General features: G+C 40.5%; 1 protein-coding gene across 3 annotated transcripts in view; it reads left to right on the plus strand.

Annotated features, from left to right (window-relative positions):
• The window catches only part of LOC137671137 (GON-4-like protein), a 30,735-nt gene that overhangs the window by 4,842 nt on the left and 5,865 nt on the right, over positions 1 to 20,028 (plus strand). For 2 of the 3 annotated variants that reach the window (XM_068414490.1, XM_068414491.1), the window contains exons 4-25: positions 514 to 588; positions 944 to 994; positions 1,399 to 1,449; positions 1,987 to 2,082; positions 2,326 to 2,430; positions 3,259 to 3,429; positions 4,268 to 4,460; positions 5,236 to 5,337; positions 6,004 to 6,044; positions 6,351 to 6,454; positions 8,646 to 8,844; positions 9,933 to 10,019; positions 10,541 to 10,712; positions 11,419 to 11,563; positions 11,752 to 11,902; positions 12,881 to 12,997; positions 14,047 to 15,783; positions 16,478 to 16,721; positions 17,729 to 17,910; positions 18,436 to 18,633; positions 19,196 to 19,339; positions 19,815 to 19,958. In XM_068414490.1, the coding sequence (XP_068270591.1) occupies positions 514 to 588; positions 944 to 994; positions 1,399 to 1,449; positions 1,987 to 2,082; positions 2,326 to 2,430; positions 3,259 to 3,429; positions 4,268 to 4,460; positions 5,236 to 5,337; positions 6,004 to 6,044; positions 6,351 to 6,454; positions 8,646 to 8,844; positions 9,933 to 10,019; positions 10,541 to 10,712; positions 11,419 to 11,563; positions 11,752 to 11,902; positions 12,881 to 12,997; positions 14,047 to 15,783; positions 16,478 to 16,721; positions 17,729 to 17,910; positions 18,436 to 18,633; positions 19,196 to 19,339; positions 19,815 to 19,958 (4,509 nt within the window). Of the gene's footprint in view, positions 1 to 513; positions 589 to 943; positions 995 to 1,398; positions 1,450 to 1,986; positions 2,083 to 2,325; positions 2,431 to 3,258; positions 3,430 to 4,267; positions 4,461 to 5,235; positions 5,338 to 6,003; positions 6,045 to 6,350; positions 6,455 to 8,645; positions 8,845 to 9,932; positions 10,020 to 10,540; positions 10,713 to 11,418; positions 11,564 to 11,751; positions 11,903 to 12,880; positions 12,998 to 14,046; positions 15,784 to 16,477; positions 16,722 to 17,728; positions 17,911 to 18,435; positions 18,634 to 19,195; positions 19,340 to 19,814; positions 19,959 to 20,028 lie in introns of those variants that run through there. The other variant, XM_068414492.1, reaches the window with a different exon arrangement.

Below are 20,028 nucleotides of genomic sequence, written 5' to 3' on the forward strand. Positions count from 1 at the left end.
TCTGCCTTGTCCTGTTTCTTTTAAATATATACAATGTTTTCTGAAATGGTGTAGCACAGTGTTTCAAAGAGTAGATTGTTACATACTTTCTCCAGAGAATTAGACCCTTACTATTTTGGAAGCCTGTGAGTGCTTAAGGATTCAGGTTTTCTGTTGCAGCTTCATAGCAGCGTTTCTCATGTGGCTGGGATCAGCACATTTTACTGATTATGTGACATGAGGGAAGGGAAACTGACGTGGGCTTTTGTTTCAACTATTTTCTTTCCTTCTGCTGGAAATTTATTCTGTGGAGCATTCACAGAGAATGTAGTGCAAATGTTTGTATCACTGCTGTGCTTTATATTTTCTTGTCTGATCATTTAACAATCTCTTTTTATTATAGTATAATTACAAAGTATATTCTGCACTGAATATTTCTCCATCATGTTTCTGTCTAGTTTTATTTTAACCTCATCTGTTTCTTTTTAAAAAACAGAATGTAAAGAATACTTTTTTTTTTGTGTGTTCCTGTAGGAAGTGATCACAAATGAGCATGTGGTTGCCATGATGAAAGCAGCCATCAGTGAGACAGAAGATATACCTTTGTTTGTAAGTTAAAAGCTTTTTCAGTTTGGTTTTTCAGTTGTCCAAATGCATGATACCTTCACCAGTCTGTCTTCTTGGTCCATGACGTGGTATGGAAAGAACAGGTAGAATACATAGTACCATAATTTATATTTCATTACCAGATTTGCCACCTGGATGTAGTGAGTAGTGTCTGTGTATGAGTGTAAATTATGAAACAGATTTATGAGGAGTTATTTTTGATGTTACTCTGATCGTGTCTAAAAGGTAATAAATGTAAAAAAAGAGAAAAGTCTTGTAGTAAAGAGTTACTGGGGAAAAGTTTGCAGTTAAGGAAGAGAGCTGAATGGGTTGCTGTTGTTTTGTTTTAAACTCTCAGGAGCCCAAAATGACTCGTTCCAAACTGAAGGAAGTTGTGGAGAAAGGAGTGGTAAGTACATCATCTGCTTTTCCTGTTGCATGCTCCCCCTACCTGAATGGTTTTGATTGTTGAGTATTCTAAAAGAAGAGTAAAGTGTGCTTTTATGTGATTTATTCTTAAAATGAAAGAATAAGCTAAAACAATGTAAAAAAATAATTCGTTTTAGATGAGCAGAAGAGAACCAGGTCAGAGGTAGAAAATACAGTGAATTGACAGTATCCATTATACTGAAGTTATTGCCTGTAGAGATCACGTGGGCAGTTTAGAAGGGCTTTGTTTGAAGTCTGTTGTTACTTGGCTACTTTGGAGAACAAGGCCTCAAGCTCAAGTACTCATTTGATTTAATAGGTTTTCTAAGCTATGCAACACCATGCTTCTTCAGAGCCAGTTAAAAGTGTTTTTGCTATCTTTAGGTGATTCCAACGTGGAATATTTCTCCAATTAAGAAGGCAAATGAGGTGAAGGTAAGTGAACTACCATGTTGGTACTGCAGCAGCCTCTACCTGGATGAAACTCCTGATAGCAAATGCCACTGTCCGGGCCTCGTGCTGTGAGGTGCTCCTCCCTGGACTGTTTTATACCCTGTAGCACTGCCTGGAAATATGGCCTGGATCTCAGGTTTTTTTTTTCCTGACCTCTGCCTGCTCCAAAGGATGTGTTACCTAGGTGTAGGTGGGGTTCAGCAGTGTAGCAGGAGTGAATGGCCATTCAAGTACTAGAAACATGTCTTTGAGGTAGTGTCTGCTGATGCAGTGTTTCCGTCATATAAATGCTCAATCATTTGTGCCCGTTCTTGCACCTTTTCAAACCACTTACTTTGCTTTCCCAGTCTTACTTTAGTAATTTCTTTGGTTTCTTCAGCCTTTTTCAGTAGTTGCCTGCCTTTCTGAGCTTCGGGGTATTTCCTCAGTTAGAAATCTTTGATCTGATCGTGCACCATTAGAGTACAACTCTTTATCTTGCCTGTAAAAAGTTGTCACCTTTCTTCTGTTCTGTTACAGCCTCCTCAGTTTGTGGACATTCCTCTTGAGGAAGATGATTCATCTGATGAAGAATACCAGCCTGATGATGAGGATGAGGACGAGACTGCAGAAGAGGTAAATGCAACTTGTACAAAGAGCTGTTCTGTTCAGCGTGGAGTTGTCTGCATGTTTGAGGCAGTAGAACGCTCTCTTTATTTTAACACATGAAAACTTTTAAGTCATCCCGGACCTTTTAGTAATCTTTCTTCGATGCTATATTATTCATTTGGCTAAAAAAGAGTCTTTGGAATATTAGTTGAAGCAATGTTTGATTGTGGCATGATTGTTTGATTGCATTCTGCATCTTTTGCACTATAGAGCTTACTGGAAAGCGATGTAGAGAGCACTGCTTCTTCTCCTCGGGGAGCAAAACGATCTAGGACAAGGCGATCGTCCGATGAAGAGGGAGGGACACTCTGCGAGGTAAACTTGCAAGAGAGTTTTTGCTTTCTTTAGAAACAACTTTTGTTATTCCTAAATTATTAATGCAAAAGCAAAAATACATATTATTGCTTAAAGTTGTGGTCGCATTACAGGTGCTATGTGGCTTTAGGGTCCCACTGCAATGGCTCCTGCATAAGCAGTGAAGTGCAACCCTTGCAGAAAGAGCTTAGTCTAAAATAAACACAAGTACTTAAAACACTGGCAGTGGAAACAACCGGCTCTTCTTCAGATAATGATTATTTTTCTGATTATTTTTGAGCGGAGTGCAGGAGAATTGCTTTCTGTTCTTGGCTTGGGAGGAGAAAGTGATTTTGATAAAAGCATAAAGGTATTTGTGGTGACTGTATGCCCTGTCAGATCAGTAGAAGGAGTGTGTGCAGTGTGATAAGAGCTGAGTATCAGCAGACAAGAATGAGAAAGCAACTGTGAGAACTGACTACTGACACTGGAGTCAGATAAAAAGCAGTAATGTATTGATATTTCCACATTCTGCTCACCATGGGTTTGTTTTTGGGAGGGCTGGGAGTGTGCCACAATTACTAGTGTTCAAGTTTATCAGCTCTAGGAATGTTGAGACTGATAGTCACATCTTCCAAGTGTCTCCTTTCTTGCAAGTCTTTTGAATAGTAAATTTATTTGTACTTTCTCAAAATCAAAGTGGGTGTAATATAAAGAATGTTTCCTTCTGCATAGCATTTCTCTCATTTCTATTGTGCTACTCTGGGCAAGCAGAAGAAGAGACTTATTCTGTCCTTGGAAATTTATGTCCTAAATAAAACCTTTTAACGCAAAGGCCTTTTTAATTAGATGGAGAAGGTTACTACGCCTGTTGTTAGACATATCAGTGCTGAAGTAGTTCCCATGGGACCTCCACCACCTCCTAAACCAAAGCAAAACAAAGACAGCACGTTCATGGAGAAGCTGCACGCAGTGGATGAGGAATTGGCTTCAAGCCCAGTATGCATGGATTCTTACCAGGTACTGCTTTGGGGGATGCTATAATAGCGTGGGTTTAGTTTGAGTAAGATTTGTTAGGAAGGAGGTAGCTTTCTGCTGTTCTCTGCTATGACTTTTACTGCATTCTGCTGTCCTTTTGTAACTTTAAATAGTAAGTTGAATATCCGTAGTGTGTAGGACACTAGCTCTGTGAGAGAATAGACGTAGCTGTTAGTAAGTGTTGTTAGTCATGTATACTTTTAGTTTCTTGTATTATAACTACATTTTCTGCTCATAAGTCTCTCTCTGCTGTTGTTTTGACTGTTAAATGTAATGCTGTGACATTTACATAACTGATGAAAATAGTTTTCCTTTTGAAAGATATCCTGTCAGCTTAGTTGTGTTTTGCAGGCAGCTATACTATTAACACTTGAGGAAGCTTGGTTGTAGAGAGAACCACTGTTTCATATTAATAATGAGAAAAATATGACTGATCTGTGTTACTGTGCAAGGGTGAGGAGTCACGAAGAAACAGTCCTGTGCTGCTGCTCAAGATTAATTTCAGATAGTGAAGAGGGCAAACAGAGTAAAACATACGTGAAAGAATCGAATATTGCAAGCGGAGGTTGCTTCTTTGGTAGCAGATAAGAGTTTAGCATGAGATAAATGAACAATTATACATTTATAAACAATAACTGTTTAATAGTGAGAGTAATGAAAGTTTAGTTTTCTTGGACTACCGAAGTAAATGATTCTTTGTGGCAGGAAGGTAATATTTTTGGTATTGGACCTTTTTGGCTGGGCTGAAAGCCCCACTGCTGGAGAAACTGAGAAAAGCAGAGACATTGTAATTCCATTGTGCTTTTCCCTCACCTTTCAGTCTCTGGAAGACAGCCTCATTGCCTTCCGAACCCGATCGAAGAGACCCCTGAAGGATGTTCCTCTTGGGCAGCTGGAGGCTGAGCTCCGAGCCCCAGATATCACACCTGATATGTACGATCCCAACACTGCAGATGATGAAGAATGGAAAAGGTGGCTTGGAGGACTCATGAACGACGATGTGGAGAATGAAGGTATATGGCAGATGTGGTGCTGGTGGTGTTCACTGGAATTGAGGGTTACACTGAAAGCCTGGAGCTTTTTCTTTCTATTTATACAGGATGTTCTTGGCTGCAGCCATTATCTTGTTTAGTAATATGCCTGTGTTTTGTGTGCCATCAGCTTTCCTCACCTTCTCCATGGACATTTGTGAGGGTTTTTAGACTTCAGGTGTCTCACCTGTAAATATTTACTAGCCAGCACATGCAGTCACTGGCAACCATAAAGGAAAGTTGTGTGTTTCAGCCCTTAATCCACTGTGCTGTGTCATGAAGCTGGCAGCATTGATAGATCTGAATCTATCAGAGTGTGTCATGATCCTTGTTAGGGACGTGACTGGTTTTGGTAGAAACAACTATTTTTTCTTCGAGAAGAAACAAGAACAAGCTTTGGGGCTTGACTTCCTTTTGTTTGGAATTTACTGGTTGCTTACAGTTGTGCAAATTGAATATAAAACACAAATTGAAATAATACTACTTCACTCTTTCTAAATTTAGCTGAAACTCGGGTCACAGAAAATAAATCCAGCTTTTCTAAATGGGAATGGCTACAAATAAGGATGCTAGTAGCTCAGTTTGAAAAGAGGATGGGCTTGATATCGCTTCCATAAAAAGGAATGTACAGTTAATTTCAAGCAGCAATCCTAGCCCTCTTTGTGCCCGGTCAGGCAGTAAATGAAGTGCCTCTGCCTCTGGCAGCTGGTTGGTGTTGGGGCAGGGTAATGACTTTTCAAAACATGCTTCTTATTAGATGAAGCAGATGATGATGATGACCCTGAGTACAACTTCCTGGAAGATCTGGATGAACCAGATACAGAAGACTTCAGAAATGATCGTGCTGTGAGAATTACCAGTAAGTCCTTTGGGTATCTCACCTCTTGTTAGGATTAGGAATTAATTTTGAAAAGTGAGTGTTTTGTTGCAAAGATTTTGCAGGGTAGGCTAATTTTAGAAAATTTGCATACTGACTTGAACAGCTTTTCTATGCAAAGCTGCCTTTCTGTGAATACATGAAAGGATCTAGCCAGAGCTGCTGTGCTATCAGCTGCAACTTTACTCCATAGCAAAACTGAAGAATAATACTTCTGTGATAGCAGAGTCTTTTGTAGAGCTTCAGCCAATTCAGAATTGAATGCTTGCCTCATGACTGGAGTGTGATTAAATTTTCTCCAAGTCCTTAACGATCTTCGAGTTAGTTTTATAAACATACCACTTGTCATCTTCTCAATAAAGCGCACTTGGTTTAGGTCTTATTATAGGTTAACACGACTTTAAATTTAATTCTGAAAATTAGTTTTCGTATTATATTGTTGAATCTAAACAGTCTCAGCTGAAGTTTTTTGGGGCCCAGCATTAAAAAGGGATATAATATCAGGGGCCTTTCCTTTTTAATGCTCTCTTTGCAAGAAGAAGGTTTCCCTTTGCAAGAGAGAATCCTTAAAGACTTGATACTATGATGGGATTGCTTAGTGTTTCTTGGAAAAGGAATCTTCATACTTCTTTTTAATTTTACTTGCAGAAAAGGAAGTGAATGAACTGATGGAGGAGCTGTTTGAGACAGTAAGTGATAAATTGGGTTATAGCACTGAAGGATAGATCTTTCTCAGATCTGCCATAAAATCTCTAAAGCCGTAAAGGGGTGGTCTCTGTAAGATGCTTAGTGCTGACTGTGTGCAAAGGGCTTTACCATAAGAGTGTAATTTTTAGCCTTGGGAAGGAACGTATATAGGAACTTCCTTAAGTCCCTGCAGAGACGAATGTCTATGCTAAGAGGATCATCATGAGCTTTATTAGCTAAAGACAGTTGATGGTAAATGTAGTACTTGAGCTTTCCATTCCTGACTGTTGCTACACATTCGCTGTCAGTTTCAGGACGAGATGGGTTTCTCGAACATGGAAGATGAAGGTCCAGAAGATGAAGATAATGTTACAGAGTCACGGCCAAATTTTAATACACCACAGGCACTTAGGTAGGATCATTTGGTTATGGTTTGGTTTCAGCACAGGCCACTGTTTTGAAAGCTCTGAGCCATTGTAATTTATGAGATTGAACACTTAACTTGACCCTCTTTTTTTCTGCCTTCCACCTTTGACTTTACTGATTGTGATGCATCTGAAGAAGACGACGACCACAATGAAAATTTAACTGTTCAGAAAGAGACAGCAAGAATGCCTGCACTAAAAGATGGGTGCTGGCTGTTCTGTATCATAGCTCAAAACAGCGCAGGTGTTTCAGAATGGTGATCTGTTCCAACAGGCCAGCATCTCTGGTGGAGGATTCTTTTCCTGCTGCTTTAATCTTCACACTATATATATTATCCCTGTGTATTTAAATTGTGTTTATTTCTCAAGTTCATCCCCATATTCCCCATTTATTGGAGTAACTCTGAAGAAATTGCTTCACTACCTGCTGAGTTACTTCATCTGTTAAACTAGCAGTGGTTAGTGGAGCAGGATATTGCATGACTGGCAAAGATACTTCAAAGTAATGGGTAGAGAAACACTGGCTGCTGGGGTGTTGCTGCATACGTGATCAAAGCTCCGTAGGAGCTGTGCAAAGAAGGTCCCAACCTCAAAGTGGTAGCCAGTCTCTCTCTTAATTCTTGTGCTTTACATTGTGGTGGTGGTGGGTGTAGTGTTCTGAAATAATTTCAGAAAAATAATTGTTTTCTTGCCTTTTAAAATTTTTTTTAAATTTTTTTTTATTGTTAAGGAGAAGGGTTAAGTTCACTTTCTGCCCTTACATTTTTTTTGATGACAAACACTTGAGGAGCTGGTTTGACCAAGTGTGTCACCTTATCTTTTAAGGAAATAGCTTGGATGTAATGGTGGCCTTTTCTAAGGAAAACGACTGTGTAAGAAAGCTGAGGCCTAGGTCTGAAATGACTGTAAAGTTTGGAAATTGGCTTTTGATGGTTTTTGGTGTGGGTTATACTTGAAACAGTGCCTTGAGGAGGAAAGGGTCTAAAACATTTCTTTCTAGGTAATAATACTGCTCTATTTAACTGATTACAGAAACTGGCTAAAGGTGAACTGTGGTGTGAATGGTGTCTCCTTGTTTATGGGGCAGATCAGCTCAAGATCAAGCTGTATCTGTTTGGGAAAGGAGCTAAAACAAAGGCTGGAGTCTCTTGATACTCTCTCTGGGATGAGCAGTACCAGAGGGGAGTGCAGCAATTCTTAAACCAGCTACAGACTAAAAGCAAGAAAACTTTATGCTCTTTTATTGTTTGTATTTATTATCATGCATTTATCTTTGGTAATGACTAGTTGTATTAATTTTTCTTTGGTGGGCAGTCCTCCCAATTGTTTCTTTCCCAGTTTTGTCTGTATATAGAATTCTTAAAGTTATTTTGTGACAAAATACCCATTTGCTAGGTTTATTGTTCTTATGATACCTTGCATTAGAAGCATTATGGAACAGCTTTACTTATAACTGACTTCAGGCCTGTTACAGAATTGAAGCTGATAATTAGCAGAAAACAGAATATTAACTGGTATAGCTAAAATAAATAAAAATCTATCATAAAGCAGTGAGTAGTTGAAGCTGTTTTTGAAAGGATGGTAATATATACATCCTTTTCTGCTACAGGAGTAGCTCTTAGTATAGTTTCAGCAGATGTCTAGTAGAGTACTCTGCGTAAAGCTAGGTAATACTTAAATTTATTTCTTTTTTCTTTAAGTAACAGCATTTGAGTCAGTGTGTGATCTTTCTGGAGACTCTCGTGGTAAAATGCCACCCATAAACCTTGGGTTCAGCCCTTGCCTGATGATATAAGTTAAATAGGATTGGTTCTAATGTATTCTAAATTATCTTAGATCCTGATTGCTGTTGAGAGTATCTGAGCACTTAAGTGGAACACACGTGGGATATGATTGGGAATGGTGGACTAGACTGTTAACTGTCCTTGGAATAAACAGTTGGAGCATTGCATCCCAGAACTACAGCGGTGCTGTGGTAGACTAAAAGATTTATGTATAAGTCAACTGTATAAATAACTCTGTTTTTTCAAGTTGAAGTATAGAGTCAAAGTGTTGAGTAGTCAGAGATGATAGTTCTTAGACTGTGCATCCCAGATATAGAGTAAAATATTCTAAATAAATGTGAATGGTTATTAAATCATATGCTTATTATATTTTGGTCTGCCTGATCTCAAACAGATTTGAAGAGCCTCTGGCCAATTTACTGAATGAACAACACCGGACAGTGAAGGAACAGCTTGAGCAGCTGAGAATGAAAAAGTCCTCAATCAAGCCACCACAAGAGACAGAAAAATCAAAACCTCAAAATGAGAAGCCTCTCCAGAGCCTTGTTCTGGACGGTACGCAAAGAAAGAGGCTCCAGCAGCAGATGCAGCAGGTAATAAAATGTTATCTGGTCTGACCTAATGGATATTTGCTGTGTACTGCGAGGGGCGGGGAAAGCCAATGGTACAGCAAGCACTTTGGTGTGCTTCCTTAAAGAAATTAATTGAAAAGGCTACATTTGAAGCTGGAGCTTTAATAGGTGATATTTACATGCCTGATTCCACATGGAGAGACCATTTGAATTCAATGTGTGAAGTAGAACTTATTTCTTGCCATCTGTATTGTTCTGATGTGAGATAGCTGCCTTGGCCATGTTTGAATTCTGACTGATCTGTCAAAATCCTCTGTTTTCACTGACTTCTTTATTACTTTCTGAGAATATTGCTCTTGATGTAGTTTGGATTCTTTTTTTGCTCTTCCCACCACTGTGGAGCAATTCGGTTTGAACATTTTAAAAGCTGTCAGCAGCACAGATGAGAAGCTGTACTTAGAGAAATTCTCCATGTCCATACAATAGTTCAAGAGGACTTCTCAAAACTTACTGTCAACTCGATCTCATGAGGACAAAGTGCACTGGTTTTGTGTGAACTTGATACAAGTCTTGCTGAGTACTCATTTATTATTCTGCACACCTCATACAGTGTCACGTCTTGGTCTGTGGCAGCTAGGAAAGGACACAGACCTCTCAAACACAAGCTAAAGAAATGGATCTTGCATGATACGTGTAGAGTAAATGACATTTTTGTTTTTTCATCTGCAAAGCAAGATGTATGGTGTTTGTGTGCGTACGGGGAGTTCTGATAGCCAAAGTCATTGTTTCTGAAGAAATACTTGAGTATTTAATTAGAAAAAACCATCCTTTCTGTATTGATTGTTATGGTATGAGACTTTGGCACAAAAGCTGAGAAACTTCCCTAAGACTTAAACAGATGATGTGTTCAAAATCTGTGTAATAAACTTCCTGCCAGTGGTTATTAGTTTCCCCTCAATTTTCTGTTGCTTAAAAGGTTTTTTGAAGTCAGAATGTGATTTTTGTGGTGCTCAGGAGATATTTCTTGTGCCTATATACTTATGCTTTCCAGTTTCTTGGATTTCTGATACACTGAAAAAAAAAACATTTGTCTAATTTTATTCTTCAAGCATGTTCAGCTTCTGACTCAAATCCATCTTCTAGCAAGTTCCAACCCTGCTTTAAGTTCAGAGGCCAGTACTACCAGGATGTTTTTGGTAAGGATATGTCTAAAATCAGAGCTACATGAATTTTAATGATTGCTGGTCACTGGAGATATTTAGAGAGCTTAATTTATTTAATTGATCCCATTAAATTGAGAGAGACTACCACTCAATAATGGAATGTTGTTGTTAGCCTACTATGAGTATGCTCAGCACTTAGAGAAATAATTCACGTTGTGCTGACTAATAACAGTGCTTTGAATTGGCATGTCTTCGGGGATTTTTTTATTGGTTTCTTGGAAATACTGAAAACAAAATTGAAAAAATACAGCTTATGTAATTAGTGAACATTCTGTGACCTTGAAAGGTTCTGGAAAGTGAGGGAATTTAAAAAAGAAAAAATTCCTCTGGTTGTTCCTAGATTTGTAATGCTCAGAAATAAAACCTGTAACACTTTTTTTATGCCTGTCACTTCACCAGCTTTTATTTTTTGCTTTATTGCATTACATGTATTTGTTTTTTACCTTCCATTTGAAGGCAGGTTCTTTTATCTTCTTCTGCGTTTGACTTTGCAGAGCGAGCTGGGTAACTTTGCTCGAAGCTCTACGCTTCTTCGCCAGCCCTTCAATCCGAAGTTTCAAACGATGTTCGAGCCGTGTAACTTGAAGGGAGCACTGCAGCTCATTGAAGATTTTCATGCCCAAGTCCAGGTTGACTGGAGCCCTCGCAAAGCTGTGAAGAAGAGTGGTAAGTACTTGAAGGGACAAGAGGTGGGAAAGCATTTACAGTGGGAGTTACTGCATGCTGTGCCCCCTCCAGATGATATACAGTTCAGACTGGAATGGAATTTCTTTCTTTTTTAATTTTGTGAGGCATTTCTAGATAAAACCATCCGCTTCATTGACTGCCTTTTTGCTTCTTAAACTTGCAACACAGTAAAGCATGTTATATGAGCTGTTGATTTTTCTTTGACATCATAATCCTGCCATTTATTGTTCTGCAGGTGATGTTTTGAGCTGCAGAAGTCCATCAAGAAACTATGAAACTGGAAATAGTTGTTCCAGATGTGTTAGTTAACACACATCAAGGAAATAGTCCCTTCATTGGAGTGTTTTAGTTAAAAAAAATCTCCAAACTGTTGGTTTCAAATATTTGGTTTGTGATTTTTCTGCTACCCAGAGAGTAAACTCACTTGAAATAAACAGAGCCTTTTACAAGTGCTTGTTCATTATAGAGCAAAATAAAAGTTGGAAGGGGAAAATAATTTTACTTTTTACTGATGTAACTTAAGGGCAAAAAGTAGGAAATATGCAAATTCTGAAAACAAGGGAGAAAGTCTGTCTCTTTTTGCAATGAAGGGAGTAAAAGAAACAGTGTTTTCAAGAAGTCAGTTGTGGAAAAACATTATTTGTCCATGTATACATCTATCCTTACCTGTTAATTCTTTTCACAGCCAATGAGTTCCCATGTTTGCCCAAGCAAGTGGCATGGATTTTGGCAACAAGGAGAGTCTTTATGTATCCAGAGTTACTACCAATATGTTCCTTGAAAGCAAACCCTCCCCGGGACAAGATTATCTTCACCAAGGCAGAGGACAAGTAGGTGCTTAAAATTATTGAATAAAATGCATACAAATGAGACATTTTTATTAAGGAGGATTTCTAGGATGCAAACTTTTGGGGTGTCTGTGTATTGTGCAACAGCACATCCAGATAGCAATCTGCTGTACTGTCTAAAAGACTTTTTATCTTCTTTTTTTTTTTCCCCCACCTCCTTCCTTCTTCAGTTTATTAGCTTTAGGTTTGAAACATTTTGAAGGGACAGAGTTTCCAAAGCCTTTGATCAGCAAGTATCTCTTGCCAACAAAAACTGCCCACCAGCTTACAGTACGAATCAAGAATCTCAATATGAATCGAGCTCCCGATAATATCATCAGAGTAAGTGATGCATTCAGATTATGGTTTGGTACTTTTCAGATCTGTGTGTCTGGATGGTGTTTATTATGCAAGAAGAGATGTGCTGTTTGTTCCAAGGACCTTTTTGTATATGTGCTGACACTTTCTCAAAAGAAAATGTCATCCTTTTATTAGCAATGAGGATTTCTTCAAAAAGACCTTGTCCTCTGTGCTTTGCAAGTCCTTATATTACTATTTTGACTCTTTAGAGCCCAGCGCTTGCAGACAGCCCTAGTACAACTGTGGCTTCAGTAATCCTGACAAATTCATACAAATACACTTCGAGTAGTGAAGCTTAAACAAAAGCGCTGTCTCCGGTCAGGCTGAAGGTCCAGCTGGCCTAATATCCTGTCCCATAAGCCAATGGACACTGTTGAAGAGAGAATAAGAACCCAGAAACACTTAAAGCCAGTGTGCCTGCACATCTGCTAGAACTTCATCCTTTCTTTCAAGAGAAACCAAGATGGCAGTGAGCTCTTGTTCAGCATTTATTATTCTTTTTTTTTTACAAGGGCATGTAGTGATAGGATGAGGGGGGAACGGTTTTAAACTGAAAGAGGGGAGATTGAGATGAGATATTAAGAAGAAATTCTTTGCTGTGAGGGTGGTGAGACCCTGGCCCAGGTTGCCCAGAGAAGCTGTGGCTGCCCCCTCCCTGGCAGTGTTCAAGGCCAGGTTGGATGGGGCTTGGAGCAACCTGGTCTGGTGGAAGGTGTCCCTGCCCGTGGCAGGGGGGTGGGACTGGATGGTCTTTAAGGTCCCTTCCAACCCAAACCAGTCGGTGATTCTATGATTTTTTTAATGTTTCTGTGGGTAGTACCTTACTAAAGTAGCAGTAACGAGAATCGCTTTATTCACATGAACACCTTTACAGAGCACAAGCCTTATCCTCCATCCCAGCAGTTATTGGACAGGTGATCTGACCACAGTTGTCTTGCCTTCTCTCCTGTCTCCACATAGTACTATAAAAAGACAAAACAGTTGCCCGTTCTGTTCAAGTGCTGTGAGGAAATCCAGCCTAACGAGTGGAAGCCACCTGTGGAGAGGGAAGAACATCGCCTGCCATTTTGGCTAAAGGTAGTTTCTGCTATTCTTCGTCCAGCACAGGGGTTTTTGTAGTTGTTGGTTGGTTGATTTCTTTTGGGGGGTTTTGTTTGTGTGTTTTCTTTACAACCTAGGTCCAGAGTGAGTTGTTTGGTTAGCCTACAGCTCTGAAGCCAGAAGGTAGTCTGATTGTATTGCGTGGGAGCCTGTGTTCTCCTGAGTGTAGCTAGTAAACATAGCAAGAACAGTAGTACTGAGCAACCTGAAGTATTACACACTACTCTGGGTGCTTGTCTTGCCCAGCTGCATGATTGAAGTTAGCACGGATGTACGGTGTTGTCACATCCTTGTTTTGCTACATGGGTGTATTTCTAATGTCTCTGCTTTGACGTGTTGATTTTGTTATTTGGCTTTGTTAATCAACCTCGTTGGACCTGTGCCTTATGGTTAGCGGCGTTGCCATCTTTCCCACTGTATTACACCATGAGAGAGGGCGTGTTCTTCTCCCTTAAAACCTCACCTTCTAAGAGGAAAGAAGAAATCTGGGGGTTTGGGGTGGGGTTTTTTTAAGGTCATCTTCACTTGCAGTGTGGCTGTTATTTTTGTTATACCCAACTGTCTCACACTTTGTAAGGATTCTTTCTCTGAGATTCTTTGCACAAGGAAGACTTAAGTTGGAGGCATAGGGACCATGCCTACGAGTCAGTCAAGGAGGACTGTGTCTGAGGAAGGAATTAGACTCGCATGCCACAAAATCCAGTTCTCTGAATCGCCCATTGTATTTCATCGTTACAGTGAAGCTTCCTTCTGACAAAGTCTTGTATTTACTAAAGGAACCTTTATAAAGGAATTCAGTTCTGTAGTTTCTTTTAGGCTCTCAGATTCTTTTGAAGACTTTGGAGTAAAACTCGTGAATATGAAGTAATACTCAGTAAATATAAAGTAATATCCAGCAGTACAAAGTAAATAAACACTTTCCTTTTAGAAGCAAGTTGCTCTCTGTCACCTTCTGTGGTGCTGTTTGAAGGTGGTAATAGAGGAATAGCCTATGGACTGGACTAATAAACTCTTGTTCCCTTTAGGCAAGCTTGCCCTCCATTCAGGGGGAGTTGAAGCAATTAGCAGAAGATGCCAGGGAGATGCCAGCTTCACCTGATGCAGAATCTGTCTTTTTGGGGACAGGAAAGGAAACTTCAGACACAGAATATGATGAAAAATATCCTCTACTCATGCCAAAGGGACTAGTACTGACCTTAAAGCCTCTTGCCAATCGATTCTCTAGGAGAGCATGGAGGAGGCAAAGGTCTTCAGCTCTGAAGCCTGTCCTCATTCGACCGAGTCCTTGTGTGCAGCCCAGTTCCAACCCTATTAACATCCAGAAAACTGTGAAGTTGTCCCAGTCAGAAGCTCCTCCCAGTAAAGTTATGGTTCAGATTCCTCGGCTAATCCAGCCAGCTACAGTTATGCAGACGGTGCCGGGAGTGCAGCCTTTGAGTGTTCCCACAGTGGTAGGAAGTGGGGATGGTTTGGAATTTCAGAATGTGCTCTCCACTTCGCATTCGGACTCCAGACAAGCTTTGCCAGCTGCTGTACCACCAGCTCTAGTGTCAAATCCAGTAACGTTTCAGCCAAAACTGATGTTGCCGGCATTGCCTGGAACGAAAATACGTAAACCTTGTGTTCGTAAGGGATACCAAAAGAAAAAAGGGACAAAATCTGCCCCACTGATAAAGACTTCACCTTTGATTCAACCTTCTCCTGTCATCCTTACTGTCCCTGCTACCACAGTGAAAGTGGTTAATATAGGCAATGGTTGCAATATGATTCAGCCCATAAATACAACAGTTGGTAGAGGCGCTCAGGCTATTCCAGTTACAACCTTATTGGTAAATCCATCCACTTTCCCCTGTCCATTAAATCAGCCCCTGGTGACTTCTTCAATCCCTTCATTGATAGTCTCTCCTAACCCTGTTGGTCTTTCTGCATCATCTGTTGGTGAAACTGAAGAACAGCTGAATCTGGTTCCTTCCTGCCCTGCTGGAAACAACAAAAATCCCTATCCCACGGTGGAGCCCAAGGTTGAAGCCCCAGAATTGTACGTTTCATGTTCCGCTGTCTCTCCCAAGCAGGACTGTAGTACAAATCCTGCCACTTCAAATAATAGTAGTCAGGAAAACGTAAATAAGAGTGACTGCTGTAGCTGGACAGTGGTAGAAGGAGATGAGAACGTTTCAGAGCCATTGTCTGTGGACCTTTTGCCTCATTTAGAAGATCCAGATGAACCGGTGAAAATTGAGCCTGAAGATTCAAATGATGCTAGCAAGGAAGTAAATCCAGTACAGAAGAGGGATCTTTTATGTGATGAAGTGAAGGAGGAATTCATGCTAGATCTTGGCCAGGAGCTGAACATGGAGGCTGCATGTTCATGTTCAGACGACCTGAAGGACATTAAAAAGGAGCATACTTTGTGTGACGAGAAGGGAGAAGAAGAACGACGGGCTTTGCAGTCTTCTCCCCGTGGTGAACAGCAGATGGATGCAGGTGTTGTCACTGGACCGCAAGTAAGCAGTGAGTCTCCAAAGAATCTTTCTTACACGGCAGATGTTGAGGCAGAATTTAGTAGTCCACTAGGAAGACCAGAGGATTCATCCAGTGTAGATGGCCAGTCTGTCGGGACACCAGCTGGCCCTGAAGCTGGAGGAGAGAAAGAAGGACAAGAAGAAGAGGAAGAAGATGACTTTGATGATTTTACACAAGACGAGGATGAAGAAATGTCATCAGCCTCAGAAGAATCTATTCTTTCAGTGCCAGAACTTCAGGTAAGAGCAAACAAAACTAAAAAACTTGTTAATGACACATATTGGTGTCCTGAAACACTCTAGTGAAGTCACGGCAAATCACAACTTGAATCCAGTTGGAAAGCTGGACTGTTAACTATGTAACAGCATGGTATTGTGCTGTTTAACAGAGAAATTGGACAGCACGTTTTTCTGAGAAGCTTTTAAGTCCAAACTAAAGGAATATCTTTCAAATGTGCAGATTTAAATTCTGCTGAGTTGTGAGGACTTCCTCAACTGAGGCTGTTCTTTAATAAGAAGTACTTTAAGTGAAAATTATTTTCCAGGTTGCAATTCCAGCAAGCCTTTAAGAACTAAGGTGATCATTAGTAGATCTAGTGGAAGGTGTCCCTGCCTGTGGCAGGGGGGTTGGAATTAGAAGATCTTTAAGGTCCCTTCCAACCCAAACCCTTCTATGATTCTCTGATTAAGGAATCCCACCTAACTTAAGGCTTTTCTAAGTGGCAGATTGAAATTTAATTTTGTGCATGATACAAAAATAGGCAGTTCTGGCTGTTGTTGAATTCTGTCTTATCAGTAGCATCCTCTAGTAGGTCAGATGTTGATCTGTGAAATTGGCCATTAGAGTTATGATGGAGTGAGCTAGTTGCTGAATGACATTAAAACGAACACTCAAAGAAAACAATGTGACCTTTTCTTGTTGTTACTTGCTAAGGAGACAATGGAAAAACTTACTTGGCTTGCAACAGAGAGACGTTTAAGCCAAGAAGGAGATTCTGAAGAAGAGAATTCCCAGGAAGAGAACTCTGAGCCTGAGGAAGAGGAGGAGGAGGAAGGGGAAGGAATAGAGAGTTTACAGAAAGATGATGAAATATGTGGAGATATATCAGAGGAACCTAAATCTGCCTTCACCTTGACAAAGATGGCCCCGCAGGTGGAAGCCCACAGAATGCCAGCAGGTAAGTTCTGTGGGTTTCTTTTGACACAGGGCATGGGGAAATAGAGGCACTCTCTGAATTAAAAGCAAAACAATGGGGAAAGTTTTGCTTTTAATTTAACCTGCATTTAATTTCACTTAGGATATCTGAGCTTAGTGGTGCTTTCCAGGCGGAAATGAAATTTAGCAACACAGTCACAATTCTGTAAAAACTGTTCTTACCATAGAAGCCCTTGTGTGAACAGAGTGTCTTTAGTCCGTTGTAATGCACTTATGCTTCAAAAATGTGCAGACGTAACATATGTGGTTTGTGTCAGCTAATACCCAATACCTATATAAGAACTAGATTAAATAGTCAAATCTTTGCTAAATTGAATTTTGCGTTATAAGGTCATGTCGGGGAAAAATAAATGCAACAAAATAATACCTTAATAGAATTTAGCAAGTGGTAGATGAATTTGAGCAGGGCACTTTGAGGAGGTGGACCTCAGCCCATTAGACCAACAGTTTCCTAATCTAAAGACGTAAAAATCTCAGTGTAGCAACTCTTAGTACACTATTTCATCCACTGTTATGTGACACCAGTTATTTATCTGTGATGTTAACTCTATTCATGTAAATAATAAGCTAAAAGAATAATCTGCAAGTGTTCCAGCCACCTCTGATGCTCATACCCTATCTCTGTTCACCCACTACGATTTTTTTTGCCCCTGGTATGCAGTAGATGTACCTATTAGTTCTTAGTAGATTGCTAGCTGAGTAATAGCTAGGATGGGTTTCTCACTGTATCCAGAGATTTTTCCCATCAGATGCTATAAAAATAAACAACCAATTTAAAATATGTTAGCCATGAAAAGTAAAATTGCTCATACACCTCTACAGGAGAGCGCAAACACTTAACTCTGAAAACTCTGACTAACTCTGAAAAACTACTTTTCTATTGCAATATTGATCTAGAAGAGCAGTTGTTTGCCAGGCCAGAGAATGTATGACAAGTACCTGTACAACTTGCTTTGTGCTTCTTCGCAGGAGAAAATATGAAAGCCCCTGGGAAGAGCAGGAGCTCCCACAGAACCAGAAATAAGAGGGGACGGGCTCGTGCTAGCAAAGATACATCTAAGCTGCTCCTCTTGTATGATGAGGACATCCTGGAGAGAGATCCCCTGCGAGAACAGAAAGATCTGGCATTTGCACAAGCCTATCTAACCAGGGTGAGCCAGACCAGTGTGTAACCCAGAAACAGGAACACGGGACACTCGTGAGTCCTCTAGCACAGTTCATGCCTGAGCCACATAACTGCCAGTTCTAACTGGGTGCACTGGATCTGGTCAGGATGGAGTTATCTTTCTTCGTAGCACCCCATGTCGTGGTCCTGTACTTACTAAACTGTCTTTATCTCAACCTATGAGTTTTCCTGCTTTTGATTTTCCTCTTCCCTCCCTTATCCTGCCTGGGGGAGGTGGGCAGTGAGTGAGTGGCTGTGGGGGTGCTTAGCTGCTGGATGCAGTCAGTCCACGACACCAGGCCTCTTAATTTCAGAATTTCGTAAGCCTGGATTTGGTTCCCTTCTCTCTTGTGAGCAGTTCAAATTTATCATTAAGGAAGAGACTTGGTTGGCTCAACAAAACTGGAAGCGCTGTGTAAATTCTGAGCAGCAAGAGATCAAAGATTACGAAATTAACTTGTTTTCTTCCTGGATGTTACGTAGTCCTGTGAGGGTCTGTTGCTCTTTCCAGGTGCGTGAAGCCTTGCAGCATGTTCCTGGAAAGTACGAAGACTTCCTTCGTGTTATCTATGAGTTTGAGATTAGCACGGACAAGCGAACAGCTGTGGATCTCTATTCCACTTTACAGAAACTGTTACATGACTGGCCCCAGCTGCTCACAGATTTTGCTGCCTTTCTTTTACCAGAACAAGCTTTGGAGTGTGGACTGGTAGGTGGAATGAAAGAAGGAGACCAAATTTTAAGCAGATAATGTGAATGCTTGTGGGAGTGAAAGAATAAGGAATTCTTCCTAGGGCAAGGAAGGTAAACAGCTGGTAAATTATTTGCTTATCTTGCTGTTTTATTAATCAGAATTGAAAAGTCTAGTGTTTGTTTTAAGTCTCATACTAAGTATTACTGTGGAGAATCAGCCTTTCCCCAGTTACATCGCAGAACCTGACTGCAGAGACAACGTGCAGATTCAGCCAAGTGGAATGGTTCCTTTGTCTCACAAATCAGCCTTCCACTTTGTGAGAGAGGTTTTCACCTCTCCATTCTTTCTGGATTTTCCTGTCTTATGTGCATACGGTTGAAACAAAACTTTACAGCTCACGTAAGTATTGATTATACAAAGCCTTGTTTCTCTTCCTCCACCTCTTCCCACTTTTGCAATGGGTGTCAATACAAATGGAAAACAAAGAGCAAGACATTTTATGTCTTGCTTAAGCCAACTAGAGATGCTTGGAAATATGTTCTTGAACATGAGGGGTGCATCTTTCTCTTTTGGTCAGTTTGAAGAGCAGCAAGCATTTGAAAAAAGCCGGAAGTTCCTCAGGCAGCTGGAGATTTGTTTTGCTGAAAATCCTGCCCACCATCAAAAGATCATCAAAGTCCTGCAGAGTTGTGCAGACTGCCTCCCCCAGGAGATTGCAGAGGTAATCGGGCATCCAGGTATCTCCTTTCTCCCAAAACCCCTGACAATGCAATTAGCTAGCCTGCTTCGCTGTTCCCACGTGCTGCTCTTTGAGACCACAAGAGATTATCAAGTGCCATCTCCCGCTGTGGGGTGTGGTAGACAATTGAAGCTGCCTCTTCAAGAGGCTTTACAATTAACTGGCCTGTGTGTCTCCTCTCTCCTACCTCCACCTTGCTTTTATCACCTTGCAGGTGAAATTTTAGCTTAGTGCCTCCTACAGAGTCTGCCTAGAATTTTGGAGGGATATTTCTATGGTAACTTGATAGCTGGATGTGGAATGATCTCAGAATATTCATAAAGTAGTACCAATGCAAACATAAACTTCCATGCTGGAGGTCTAATAAGCCTTGATGTTCCACTTTGAGAAATCCTTCCGAGAAGAATGTGACCACATGGAATGAAACACTCATTTTCTCTGGATTTCTCTTTTTCAGCTGAAGACCCAAATGTGGCAACTCTTGAAAGGACACGACCACTTGCAGGATGAGTTCTCCATTTTCTTTGATCACTTACGGCCCTCAGCCAGCCGCATGGGAGATTTTGAGGAGATCAACTGGACAGAAGAGAAGGAATATAAGGTGGAGCAATCTTTTCCCCAAGACCAGAAAAGATAAAAGCAGAGATACTAGACGTGTTTGAACTTGAAGA

The sequence above is a fragment of the Nyctibius grandis genome, chromosome 17, assembly GCF_013368605.1.
Source record: "Nyctibius grandis isolate bNycGra1 chromosome 17, bNycGra1.pri, whole genome shotgun sequence".
Lineage (NCBI taxonomy): Eukaryota > Metazoa > Chordata > Aves > Nyctibiiformes > Nyctibiidae > Nyctibius > Nyctibius grandis.